General features: G+C 39.6%; 2 protein-coding genes across 4 annotated transcripts; one reads left to right on the top strand and one right to left on the bottom strand.

Moving 5' to 3' along the window:
* Positions 1-1414: 1414 nt before the first annotated feature.
* LOC113027253 (uncharacterized) lies at positions 1415-3336 on the bottom strand. Of its 2 annotated transcripts, XR_003273007.1 has the most exons (3): positions 3127-3336; positions 1561-2392; positions 1415-1477 (listed from the first exon to the last, which is right to left on the bottom strand). XR_003273007.1 is itself a non-coding variant. In XM_026176875.1 (2 exons), exon 1 carries the CDS (start codon positions 2307-2309, stop codon positions 1686-1688), a length of 624 nt encoding a protein of 207 aa, XP_026032660.1. In that variant the 5' UTR covers positions 2310-2388; the 3' UTR covers positions 1415-1477; positions 1561-1685. The 2 variants fall into 2 exon arrangements, 1 of the variants encoding a protein (XP_026032660.1); XM_026176875.1 differs by lacking the exon at positions 3127-3336 and having other exon boundaries at positions 1561-2388.
* A 3872-nt stretch (positions 3337-7208) lies between these two features.
* Positions 7209-12017, top strand: macir (macrophage immunometabolism regulator). Of its 2 annotated transcripts, none has more exons than XM_026172988.1 (2): positions 7209-7296; positions 10791-12017. In XM_026172988.1, exon 2 carries the CDS (start codon positions 10804-10806, stop codon positions 11443-11445), a length of 642 nt encoding a protein of 213 aa, XP_026028773.1. In that variant the 5' UTR covers positions 7209-7296; positions 10791-10803; the 3' UTR covers positions 11446-12017. The 2 variants fall into 2 exon arrangements, with proteins under 2 accessions (XP_026028773.1, XP_026028772.1); XM_026172987.1 differs by having other exon boundaries at positions 7210-7296; positions 10787-12017.
* Positions 12018-14386: the final 2369 nt, after the last annotated feature.

Genomic DNA, 14386 nt, shown 5'->3' on the forward strand with positions numbered 1-14386 from the left:
CTGACAGTGAGACACGCCCACACATTTGCTGGTGGTAGGAGCCTCTTGCATCACTTTTTGGAGGTACAGATGCCTTTTTGTCAGCTGCTTTGTTTCAGTTGTCGGCTGAGATGTGGAAACCTTCGAATTAACTCATCTGTACCAAAAAGGAACAGAAGCAAGAACAGTAAGAAAAAGTGCAGTACAAAAAGTAAATACATGCCTCATACATGTGATGGCAATAACGCAGCATGCACATTATATGCTAGTGTTCTTGCAAGACACCTCGAGCAGGAGGAACTCCTTTGAGCACAGATTTGTTAGAACAATTTGAAATATTTTGCAAAAACATTTCTTTATGACTATAAGAAGGTTTACTGAAAAAACTTGACAGCCATCATATTTAAATATCACACAAAACAAAACAGTGCAAAGTCTGACTTATTCACTGAAGTTATAAGTTGACTGTACTGGGGGCTACATGTTTGAGTACACATTAGCCAAATATTACACGCTGCACGGTGCAGTATCAAAGAGACTACTGGAGTCAGTGTGCCTTGCCACAAAACAGTTCCACAACCCTTTTTTTTCTTCAATTATTTAAACAAAAGTGTTTGGTGAGTTGTAGATGTTCTAGGTGAATCTCTCAAATTTTGGAAAAACCTGAAACTCTCTGCACAACAGAGCACCATCAAATTACACTCCAACCAGTTTGTGCTCACCAGTTCCTCCAAACACATTTGATGCAATAGCTCTTACAGAGAGTACTTGTCCACCTAGAGGATGCATCATTGTGCCAATACGCTGCTGAATTAAAGCATTTTTCTGGTCAGCTGCACATTCCCTTTGTGCTTGCTGGGGTTTAGCAGTCCGTGTGGGTGTGGAGCACTTCAACTTCTTTAAAACAAATTATATTTGAATAATGAAGGTATTAGTGTTTTGTGTAAAGATGCATTGTTGTCAGCTTTTCCAGACCTGGGACGTCCAGCTTTTATAAATCACCCCTGAAACTCAAGTACATCTTTCCAAAAGATCTTCTGCCACTTTTCCCTACCATTAGTCCTATTGCTACTTCAGCCACAATGATGCACTGTTTTAAGGAATAGCAATATTAATAGCAATCTCATGGCAGGCACTCAACTGAAGTTCTACAATGTTTGTATACAAGAAACTATCGGGATGGGATATTTGATTCAGTGTAAAGTCTGGAATACTTATAATGGTGTTGATACGCCTCTCGTGAAACTGACGACTGGAGTTGGTTCAAAATGCACATCACCGAAGTATTTAGAAAAAGCAGATTTGGGCATAGACTTGTTGCTTCTTGCTTATGAGGACAAGACTCAGACATGAATGGTCAATAGCTCTTGAAAATTAACCTCAGCCCAAATGTTCAGCCGTTCTTTCAGACAACCTGACAAAAGACAAGAGAAACTACAGGGGAGCTTTCACTTTATTTTAGATAAATACAGGAAATCATCCTTTTTGCACTGTAGAGCTGTAAAGGAGGAGACATTTGTGAGGAACAGATTTTAACAACATGAAATGCCATGTTGTAATAGCTAAAAACTAATGACCCACCTCTGCCCTGTGAGTTTGGGTCATCTCTTCCATCCATGCCAGTCTGAAGCTGACCGATGGAAATTTGGCCAAGGGTCGGAAGATGGATGCTTTACATGACCCCAATGAGGTCCACGGTAATGCCACTAGTAGTTATTCCACGTAGGATTCATCTGGAAGTTGTAGTATCCACTGTAAGGGTCGGCATATCTTTGAGGATGATGTGGCCTTGATGGGTGTTCTTCTCCAGCTGGCTTCGGAAATGCAAACTCCTGCAGGCGGCCTTCATCATGATGCTGGTCAGGGTACAGCCTTGTGTGAACTGGCAAATGCTCTGTTTGACGACTCAAATCATCTTTCTCAGGCCTGTGTCGACATCCAGCGTGATGTTCCTGGCTACCTGGAGGGCGTGGAGAACCATGTGAAAAGGGAATGGATAAGCTGAACTGGTAGCCCAGGTTTGAAGGATCATGGGCATGGTCTCTGCGGGGATTATTAAAACTCTTGTCAATAGTAAGGCCGCTTGGTCCGTACCGAGGAGGATTAGCACGATCATGAGAGTGAGCAAAAGGAATCCTCAGGCTTATGTCAAAGCTCCTGGGCTTGGCCACAAGATTGTTTCTGTGTGCTCGTGGCTGGACCAGCGATGTTTCCATGGGTCTGTTGGTGGGAATATTAGAGCGTTGCTGATATGATCTTGGGGATTCGACTTGAACCTGATTACGCACATTAGGGTAGATCTGTGGATCTGTCGGCCTCAGAGCCCTCATGTATTGGAAAGGGCGAGGATTTCCATACACATCTTGTTCCCCTCTTCCACCCTGCCACGTTCTAGGCTGCACAGAACTTGTGGCTGAGAAAGAACATGGGTATGAGTACAGATTATAATCATGTTGGTAAAGCTTAGAACACATCTACAGTTTGTCAGTATTGTTTAGATAGAACTTCAGTGTTGAGTTTATTAAGCCAGTGTCAAAGACATTTGTATTCTTATACTCTTAACAGGAGGAAGGAAGTCTGTTAATTTGTGTGATCCACTCACAGAAAGCATAATATTCATATACATTTATACCATCTACAGTTACCCAGCTTGAATTTTCCTTTTCCAAATTTAACACTGAAGAACTCCGTCTTTTCAAAGCAATTACTAAAGTAAAAAGATAAAACACCATGCTTACGATGACTGATTACATAAGTTGAGATTTTGGTATCTAAACATCTGCAAGTTAACTTAATGCATCATACATGGAACCTGTAGAGTTTCCCCCCCACTAAATGAAACCCGGCTGTGACGTTAAAGTAATGCAAACTCAGCGTTACATTTTACCTCTCAGTGTGCTGTGAGCCATTTAAATACCCTGCTTTAACCAAATCAAATCTGCCAATTTGAGCATGAGGTATCTCGACCCTAACCCAGTAGCTGCAAAGTCCTGATAAGGTACACTGGTAGACCTGTTTAGTGACCAACAGCTTTATCACCTGAAGTGGGGGAGAGGAAAAAAACTGCCTGGATTACATACTACAGACCAAAGCCTCACATTCAAGTACAGGAAGTGCATATCATGAAAATACATTTAAACATTGTACCTTGCAATTAAGAACCGGGCAACCATGACTCCAGTAGCTGCACTCACTGTCCTCACAAACCCTCCAGCTGGACTGTGCATGCAAAGCACTCACATTTCCACGGGTCCACACACACCAGCTACTCCGACCAAACACCAGCGTACATCTGAGTTACGTGTTTAGGACATGCTGCTGTCTTTATCGGTCCTTCCTACCGGCAGGTGTTTCCAATCAGGCTTTTTTAATGAGAAGTTGAACTGAGGTACCCAACAGATCAACTCCCCCACTTCTTTTATGCATACATGTTTATTTTGCTCTTCACTCAAACTTTTGGGGAGACACAAACTGTTATTCCAGGTAACCTGTTAACCAATCAGAGAATACTAAATGTTTAAAAATCTGGCTAGATTCAAACTTTACACAGGAAAAGTGAAATAAAATCTGAAAAGTTCAACTTACTTTGTCTATTTATGATGCACTGAATTTCATAAATCCAATGTAAATTTTAGCACTAGGTGCAATGACTCCCAAGCTAGGCGAGTGGCTCCAGCAGATCCCAGGAACAACATCCGAGATCTTTGTCCAGAAGAGTGCAGTCCTAGGAACAGCAAAGATACTGCGCAGGACTCTTGAGCTCCCAGGCCTCTGGTAGAGGACCTGAGCTTGAAGAATAGTCCGTCCGCAGGGGGCAATTTTTTATTTCTTTTGGAATCGCCTGTCTGGCTTTTTGTTCTACCTTTATTATTATTATTATTTCATTTTTAGTTATTACAATCAGAATGGATGGGACCGGGGGACAGGATAGAGGAAGAAAGAGAGGCGGGGATATAACAGAAGGAGACGGGAAGAAAAACAGAGGAGAAAAGGAAATGAGAGAGAACAGATACTGAAAATCTGCTTGATCGCCTGCTGAGAGTGAAAAAAAGGGCAAAAAGCAGACAACATAGTAGGAAAACCACAGCAACAACCATAAGCATCAGTAATAGTAAGTAATAAATATTGAGTGAACAGCATACAGTGCTAATAATACATTATATGTTTAGAGGCAGCAGCCAACCAAGATGGTGTGTGAGTACCTGTTTGTACACCTGTCTGAACACTTGTGTATACACCTGTGTGTGTGGGCCCGTTTATGTTCATAAGATTTCTCCATGTAAGTGTCTAATGGTGGGTATGGGGAGCCATAACGCTGCCCCCCAGGTCATCAGCGACTGGAGGAGATCCGGGCCCCAGACATGTATAGGATTTATGTACAGGATTTCTATCTTTACAAGGGGGCAATTTGAGTGCAGTGATGGAATGTAACTAAGTCAATTTATTTGTCTACTATTCATATAAATATAGTTTTGATTTACTTGTACTTGTGAAATTAAGTTTGCCAGGTTCCACTTATTTGGTCCTGAAGGAACCTACTGGAGTGGCAGTGTCGTCTTCAGAGGCCTCATCTTTATCACCATGGTCACCTGCATCTAAAGGATAATCACTGGGACCAGACTCAACAATAATACTCTACCAAAGCTCAGAAAAGACAGATGATATGAGGACCTCATGACAGCAAATTGCAAGAAATGTAAGTTAGTTTCAGGATCTGATGTTATAACTGAAAATTGCCAATTAGCTATCTTTTTTTTACCAATACTAATAATGAAATATTATTAGTGTTGGTAGTGCTGAATGTTTTTATAACAGCCTGGTAGATGCTCTATATTAATTTCTTGTTGTTGTTATTTCAGATTGCTTTGTATTCAAAGCCAGGTAGCCAGTCTTCAAAATATTTAGGAGGAAGTTGTCTGGTAAATTCCTTCCAAAGTGGCCAACATTCTTCAAGCCAAGCCAAATCTGCTTCAAGGCCCTTTCACATCGGACACGGCATGCGCTGCGCTCACCGCTTGCTAGAGTGAGGGACCCAAAATATGTGTTGAGTTGGCTGCTGAAGATGTGATTTTTAGAATTGTATTGAAGTAGAAGTTCACTTTTGATGTGAACAGATGTGGATTATCAAGGGCAAGGAGACCCAACATGCAGCAGATTTATCTATTCCAGATAAGCTTGGTATTGCAGCACAGACACAGGATTGTTTCTATTATAACTAAATGTGCACATCGGAACAATTGTGCACCAGGAGTTAAACATTTTAATATTGGCACTCAAAATCAGACTCCCAGTTTTGTTTAACGTAATTCACTTGGATTCTTTCTCAAGTGGTGGGTAGCATGAAGACTTTTCACAAGGAAAATGGCTGCTCAGCTCTTCCTCCTGTGTGTTGGAGAAAGAAAGAACAACATCCAGAATTTCTAAATTGTTAAGACAATGAAGAAATCAAAAGGTGATTCCCTGTGTGATCCATAGAATATAATAGAATGCCTTTATTTTCACTATACAGATGTACAGTGAGACACAGAATAGAGATGTAGACTGGGGTTGCAGCCCTGATGAGCTTTTCAAGGCCCAATTTCCATTTGCTGTGAAATGTTCATGTGTTACATTTGCAAGATACAGCACACAAGCTGTTTAGTGTTATTTAGACATTTCCAACATGGTTTGTATCCAGGAAGGGTTTCGCATATGTATATATATAAATGTAAAGTGTAAATTTAAATGTTATTTTATACACAAAGAGGTGTTTAAATGGGTTAAAGAGCTAGTTATGTACCCATTCAGTGGTTACATGCTTTGCTATTTACATGTTTACGCATCTGAATTTTTACACATGCATGTTCAAAGCAGTAATAAGTATGTGCTGAATCTACCTAGTTGTTTTCCCTGCATTGATCTGAGTATAGGTTTTCCTGGCTTTGAGTGGCCAGTGCAGTATTCATGAAGGCTATACACAGGAAGTGTTTGGTTGTTGTTGCTGTGTGCTGAGAGTAAAGAGGCTGCTAAGAAAGTTATCAATTTCCATCTTGCTGTTTCTAATCGTTCAGAGAGATTCCAAACCACATAGTGAACCCTCACATTACATACATATATTCTCCTCTCAGCCCTGCGGATGGTCTATCCTTCAAGCTCGGGTCCTCTGCCAGAGGCCTGGGAGCTTGAGGGTCCTGCGCAGTATCTCTGCTGTTCCTAGGACTGCACTCTTCAGAGATCTCGGATGGTGTTCCTGGGATCTGTTGGAGCCACTCACATAGCTTGGGAATCACTGCACCTAGTGCTCTGATTACAACTGGAACCACTGTTACCTTCACCCTCCACATCTTCTCGAGCTCTTCTCTGAGATCTTGGTACTTCTCCAGCTTCTCGTGTTCCTTCTTCCTGATGTTGCTGTCATTCGGAATCGGTACATCTATCACTACGGCCGTTTTCTTCTGTCCGTCTACCACCATTTTGTCCGTCTGTATCTGACAAATAACAACATTTTTTTTTAAATGCCTTTACTTTTTGTTACTAGCAGCATGTCACAAATACACATAGCTTGTTTCCATTTCATTAACTGAATGTAGAGTATATGCAAATGATAACACAGTTTGACCAGCATAAAACAATATTTTTGCACCAACAAAGTGATTCACAAAGCTCTATTACCCAGTGATGTTTACAGTGTAGTTAGATATTTTGAGGAAACTGGACAAGTAAAAGATAAAGAAGTAGTAAACCTAAAAAAACCCAAACTAAACAAAACACCATCTACAGCAGCTGAACAGCAGCTTTTTAATGTCATTCAAGATGCCTACAACTACTCCTGAATCCTACTTAAAGAAGAGAGCTGCCAAAGAGAGTTAAGGCTGTGTTAAAGAATAATCAAAGTCGGTTGTGCTAAATCTTTACTTCAGGCTTGTCAGAATGGCACGAACTCTGCCTTTGCCTTATGTGCTGCTGCATTTCTATGTATGTTTGAATATGTGTCAATAAATTGCTGCATCTAGTTCCTAAAAAAAAGACGCACTCCTTTTTATTTTCCAGCAATAAAAAGAAGTAACTTTTGTAGTTCAATTTACTATCAAAATGCTTCCTTTTTTAAGCTCGTATTTTTTGAATTTGTTCATGAAAATGTTTCGTTGGGAATAATTGATGTAATTACATTTCACTGAATTTGATTTTGCTCGTAATTACACAGGTGTGTAAATTTCAGCCTTGTCATCCTTTGCTTTCTTCTTCCTGGAAAAAAGAAGAAGAAGAAGAAGACAGGAAGTGTTCCTGTTGCTGTTGACGAGCACGGGCGTGAGATAACGGAGTGCGGAGATTTCGAGGGTTCGTGTTATAATTCCTTCTTTCTTTCTTATTATTATCATTAGTAGTATTTATTTTTCCTTCTGCTTTCGGTTAATAGGCTATGAAGCCAGAAAATCTCCGGTGAACATTACTGATGATGAACTAGCTTCTCAGGCCATATAACGACAGTTCAGTGCTCAGCATCGGTGTGTTTCAAGTGCGGTGCTGAGCCAGTGTTTAAAACGCTGCGATACGTCGCGTTTCTACAGAAATGTAGATAATGTGTGTTCAGTGTACTAACGTTTTGTATGTAAGAGGTTTTTGCTCTCACTAGCGCGGTGAGCCATCTGATTCAGCGAGGAACAGAATGAGTCAGGCCTGTCGTTGGGTGTAACAGCCATTTCTTCCACCTGCGCTATCTCACTTCCTTCGAAAATACGACATTAATATTAAGGTTATCAATTATATCACGCTTGAGATGTACGTGTGTTGGTGTGAAGCCAGTAGCACTGGTATAATAACAATGCTTGTCGTTGCTGCTGCTTTTCCAGGCTTCCTTCGTATGGCACGACTAGCTTCGCCATTGCGCTTGCAGGCGCTGCGGCTATTAGTCCTATTTTTATGGGTGCGGGTCCTCTGTGTCTAAATAGTTCAATTTCTCTTTAAAATTAAAGTCTGGACACATAAAATATCTTGGTTTATAATTGTTTCATGGAAAGAAAAAATCGCCAGCACGCTTTATTCACACAAATTCATGACTGATTTTCTGGGTTGTTTTTTTTTTTTTTTACAGTATTTCTCCCGGTATTGGCTTTCCTCCCTTTAAGGCCCCTTTTCACTGAACTATAAGATTGCTGTTTCCTCTGCAAGTTAGCAGCATGTTTTTTTCTTTTCTGAGTGGTCATCTGTTATTCTTCAGTAATTATTGACCTTTTATACTGAACAGTTTACTGCATTTTTGCAAGCTTAGCTTAGGATGGAACATTGCATCATTTTTCTTCAAGCATTAAATAAATTCAAGCTACAACTAGGGCTGCTTTTTCAAGTGGAAGAAATATTAATATAGCTAGGCTGCTAGACCCCAAAAGGACTGGTAAATGCCATTACCTGATTAATCTGGTGAGTTTGTAAGATGAGTTGCAGCTCTTTACCATGAGATAGCTTATATGCTATATGCAATAGCTGATCTAGCAGTACAAGCTTGTCCCTAATTTCAAGTCACTAATAACTAATCCTTTATAATAATAATAATAATGATAATAATAATGATAATAATAATACTTTTAATGTACACTATTTTTGCCTTGTATCACGGTGGTCTTGCAGGTTAGCTTTAACCTGATTTAGTGTCTCTTTGTTCATGCTGCTTAATGGCTTACATAGAGCAATGTTTATGTTTCATGTATACATTAGTAGAGATTACGGCAAAGTCATGCCATGCATCTGATCAGATGGCTAACTTTCCCTTTAGTAGCTGACAGGATAATGTGTCCCTCAGAGCTGAGTACATTACACACACACACACACACACACACACACACACCTGACCAATTCTGGTATTCTATGGTAAATGACAGTCTGGCTTCATAGTGCCAGGCACTGAACTCAGGACGACCCTCATGGAGTCTGTGATTGTTTGGTCTGAGACATTCACACAGGATTGTTTCAGTAACTGATTAATCTATTGATTATTTCATTGATTCTTTGAGTAATCAGATAAAAAAAATGCTTTTGTCTTATTAATGAGCAAATATATGTAGTCAAAAGAGAAAAAATACAGGTCTTTCAAAATGAACTGCTCATTGGCTTCCATTTTAGAAACTGCAATGTTTTTTTTTTTGTTTCATTCATCATCTGTTTCATTTGTCCAAAAAACAAAAACATTTGTCTGGATATTTTAATACAACTTCTGGAGGTTTTTTCAAAGTAAATGCTTTAATTGTAATTAAAACAAAGCTTTCTCCAAAGGATGGATGCTGTTTTGGATGTTAGAAACACGTTTTCTTTCACTCTGCGCTCTTGGTAATGGCTCTGCTTCTTTGCTCTTGTGTGTGTAAATGGACTCCAGCTTCACGTTAAACTGTGCCTGTGTCATCATCACTGCTGCTGTTGCGTTATCAGTGTTTCTGTTTAAAACTGGGGGCTGTGTGGGCTTAATGTTGCCAAACCTTTTAGTCACACACTGCTCTTAGATACGTTTCTATTGCTCGTCTGTTTTTAGTCGCAAATGTGGCTAAAACGCTCGCTTTTGCCTTCCCATGGTTACAGAGCCGTGCCTTAAACGAAGCATCAACGCAAAGAATTTGTGTTTCACACCAATGGCCTGCTGGAGGTCATTTTGCAGGCCATTTTATTTTATACTTGTTATAGTATAACAAGTAAGATACTGCATGACTTTTAAGAAAAGCGTTATGTGTAACATATGTATTGATTACTTTTTGAATAATGACCCTGATCACAACAAAGAAGGGAAACACCGACAACATACCACATTGACCACATTGCATGCAATTAATTTGCACAAGTGTACTGTGTTTAACATGCTCCTTAACAATGGTGGTAACTGTCAAAGTGGGGCCATTGAGAACCTAATGAGAATGTATAAGAGAATCATAAATTGTAAAACTTTGTGAAAGGAGTCTAATACACGCCAATCAGTCGACAGGTATTAGAAGTGGCGATACTGCGTTTTTGATGCTGGTAGCTGGCATTGGATTATGACACTTAGCCAATTAAACTTTCGTGTGATGTCAGAATGTAAGGAAACTGTTTATCAGAGGGAAAGTGATTCTTTTTTCTGATTTTATTTTGTTTGTTTGTTGGAAAATTGTATGGCACCTGGCAACCATTTATATTCTTTGTTGAAAGGATGGCAGCTGTTGTTATTAGCATATAACCAGAATATTATTAGTGTAATTTAAATATATGACAAAATAACTATTTGTTTATTTTCTTCTCAACTCTTTTCTTCTCTTCTTTTTCCTCCAATTGTCGACATTTTGTTGCATTTTCATGAGAAACAGGGAGCATGGGAGCTAGCTGATTGTCAGCACCTGCTACAATCGCCAGTTGGTGTCTGCTTCAAGCATACCATGTTTGACTGATCTGGATAGGGCCGGTGCTATAGAGCAACTTCAAGCTGCCATGAATGGCAATTGTCAGCTCACCCGCTGTATTCAAGACAGCAAGTCAACTTGGCTGCTTGCACAAATCTTTGCCCACTTTTACATATTTCTAATAGATTAAATCTAAGTGAAGGCATCAATTTTTTGGAAAATGTAAATACTAATGAGGGTAGATATAGTACAATATTCTCAGTGGTGATGTGCCTGGAGCCTCCTTCTTGGTGCTGGGACCGGCCAACTTCCCACCACCAGCTATGTCCACCCTCTGTTTGATGTTATTGTACAGCACCTTGGTCAGCTCTGTTGTTTTATGCTTTATAAAAAATAAAGTGGTGTGTGTGTGTGTGTGTCTCAATTCTCATGGCTGATATTTTTTTTCTTTCTTTTTTTAACCTTTTGATCAGTCAGGATATCTGTAACGATGGAAATGGATATAAGTGGAGTATCCAGGACACGTGTCTCCATTCTTCCTACAACTGACATCAAAGCCACATTGAAACCAGAAGCAGAGAGACCTCGCTGTGCCAGCACCCCATGTTCACCAATCAGAGGTACTGTTGCAGGATACCAGATTCTCCACATGGACTCAAACTATTTGGTGGGCTTCACCACTGGTGAGGAGCTGCTCAAACTGGCCCACAAGTGGTCAGAAGGTAATCCTGAGAAGGCCCGTGTATCAGATGCAGTGTCCAGCTCCATCAAGAGCACTGTCCCTAAGTCTGTGGACCTGGGCATCCACCGGTCTTCACGTATTTTCAAAGCCAAAGGCCGGTACTACCAACCATACGACATTCCTGCTACTAATGGACGAAGACGAAGGCGTATGCCCAGTTCGAGCGACACCTTCCTCAGATCTCTGGCCCACGGCGAGTCTGGGAGGGCTCTGCATGCTCCACTACCACTCTGTTTGCTTAAAAGTAAAGGTGCCCAGTCCAAGTCTCTTGACTACCTTAATCTGGACAAAATAAGTATCAAAGAGTCATCAGACACTGAAGTGCTACAGTACCAACTGCAGCACCTCAACCTACGAGGGGAGCGTGTGTTTACCAGAAACAAGACATGAAAGCACAGTGAAACTTTTTTAGATGTGTTTCATCCTCTGGGGTATTTAGGTGCTATTTCTAGACTTGTTTCTTTCTACTATGATTATAAACAGTTCTTTAAGGAGACAGTCTGATGATAATCTTGTTCTATTATTAGTTGGGAGGTTTACCTTGTTCTGTATGCTTAGCATTATGAGGTTTTTGAGGTTAAAAAATTGAATTATATAAATTTAGCAATAACTGATGGACCTATTTATTGACAATTTTTATTGGCATTGTTGTGTGTTTGTAATGGTTGGATACACACTATTATACCAGCTTATAGCTGAGAAAGCACATATCACATACAGTATCAGCTTTAAAATGCACCGTTGACATCAGTACAATAGTTTTACTGTGACTGTTCTTGTTTGTTTGACATTAAGGAACTGCATTTGGAGTTGTCAAATTAACAATATAACGTTATTGTATGTTGCACATTTATTTACGTATTTATTTATTGATGTAGTACTGTTGGTTTAGATGTCAATATGATTTCCACGCTCTAATTTACAGTAATGTAAGTAAATCAATTAAAAACAAAAAAAACATGCCACTTGAAGTTTGTCGTAATATAAGATATGCCATGTGCTTTTAAGAGGTTTTTTTTTTCTTCCTCTGATTCACAAATATAATAATTATCAGTGCTTACACTACCATTTAAACGTTTTGACACACCTTCTGATTTAATGGTTTTTCTTTATTTTTACAACTTTCCACATTATAGGACGAGTTGTGTTGTGCAGAAGTCAGGTTGGTACACAGCTGAGAGCCCAACTGTTAGAATTCATATTATGGCAAGAACCAATCAGCTAAGTAAAGAGAAACAACAGCCCATCATTAATTTAAGAACTGAAAGTCAGTCAGATGGAAAATTGCTAAAACTTCCAATACGTGCCCAAGTGAAGCCGCAAAAATCACTAAGCACTACTATGAAACTGGCTCGCATGAGGACTGCCCCAGGAAGTGACCTTTGCTGCTGAGGATAAGTTGATGCAAGTTAACAGCACCTCAGATTAGAGCCCAGATAAATGCCACACAACAGTCCCAGTAGCAGAACATCTATGTTCAAATTAGGCTTTTATGGTCAAATAGCTAAGAAACCAATACTAAGGAAAAGTAACAAGCAGAAGACATTTGTTTGGGCCAAGAAACACAAGGAATGGACATTAGACCCGTTGAAATCTGTGCTTTGGTCTGATGAGTCCAAATTTGAGATCTTTGATTCCACTCGCCGTGTCTTTGTGTGGGGCTGCTTTCCTGGTGACGTTGAAGGCACACTGAACCAGCATGGCTACCACAGAATCCTGCAGCAACACGCCATCTCATCTGGTTTGTGTTTAGTTGAACAATCATTTATTTTTGAAAACATTACAAGGACCCCAAACACACCTCCAGGTTGCACAAGGGCTATTTGACCAAGAAGGAGAGTGATGGAGTGCAGATGGCCTGGCCTCCACAGTCACCTGACCTAAACCCAAGATCATTTGGGATGAGAGTGAAGGCAAAGGGCCAACAAGTGCTCAGCATCTCTGGGAACTTCTTCAAGACTGTTGGAAAACCATTTCAGGTGACGACCTCATGAAGCTCATCGAGAGAATGCCAAGTGTGTGCAAAGCAGTAATCAAAGCAAAAGGTGGCTATTTTGAAGATTCTAAAGTATAAAACATCTTTTGAGTCATTTCACACATTTTTGTTTACTACATAATTCTACATGTGTTCATTCACAGTTATGGTGCCCTCAGCAAGAATCTACAATGTAAATGTTCATGAAAATAAAGAAAAACCATTGAACGAGAAGGTGTGTCCAAACTTTTGACTGGTAGTGTATGTACTTTCACTTTTGATTGAATCCAATAACTGATGAAAGGTGGTAAATATAAATGACAGAGGAAAGACATGTAAAATATCTCCAGTCAGACTTTAACTAAGGATGCTTCAATTATTTGGTCATCTCCTTAGACCGCTGGTATCGCTTACTAATGTGACTATGAAAGGCATGAGAAAGAATTTTAGAGGGATGCAGAGTTTGCCATGCTTCTTTAAGAGACTCAATTTGCAGCCACACTGGACAGAATGGAGGATTATCGTGTAGTTTGATGAAATTCAACCAAATGACCATGTGTCTTCCACTACAGATAGAGTGTGAGAGAGTGTCACTTCACTTCTTGTAAATCTTTATTGCTTATTGTAGCAAATATGTATCAGTGCATCATTTGTTTTCTGCATTGTTCATGACGGCAGTATGTACAGATGTGAGATGTGTTTTTAATAAGTGTGTAGATTTCCCTTACAGCTCGTAATGGTTGAGTTTTCAGTCCCTCTGTTGCAGAACACTTTTTTTCTGGACGTATTGCACTGTTGGATATGTGCTACAGACTGTCTCTGGAATTCTCTGCTTCTGTCACCACCATGGCACTAACTATGTGTTCCTATAGAAAACACTACAACAACAGTATTGTATATATAAGTAAGCCATTAAACACTTACAGATCTGTACACCCCTTGAGTATGCACCGTTGGACATGCTTCTTTGAAAGAATTGAAATTGTGAATTCTTGTTTCAGAACTTGTGTTTTTTGTTACATTTATCAGTGTAAAATTTATTAATTTAAGCTGTAACAAGCCTTTGTGAAATCTAAATTTAATGTTATAATGGCATCTCCCAAGTTCTGTTGCGTAAAATGAAATAATCTGAGGTGCAATCTGTGAGACCGTTTATCTCAACATTCTCAGGTCAGAGCCATAGAGCATGTCAGTCGCATTGCTGTATGCCACTGTAACTTTCTAATACAATCTGAGAGCCAGAAATTATGAATTATGATGAGCAATAATTATTACCATTTAAAACATCATAAATACTGTAATATTAATTATGTAATGATCAAAACAAGCACATTTCTAAATGAATTTAGCTTTTAG

This window comes from Astatotilapia calliptera, chromosome 7 (assembly GCF_900246225.1).
Source record: "Astatotilapia calliptera chromosome 7, fAstCal1.2, whole genome shotgun sequence".
Classification (NCBI taxonomy): domain Eukaryota; kingdom Metazoa; phylum Chordata; class Actinopteri; order Cichliformes; family Cichlidae; genus Astatotilapia; species Astatotilapia calliptera.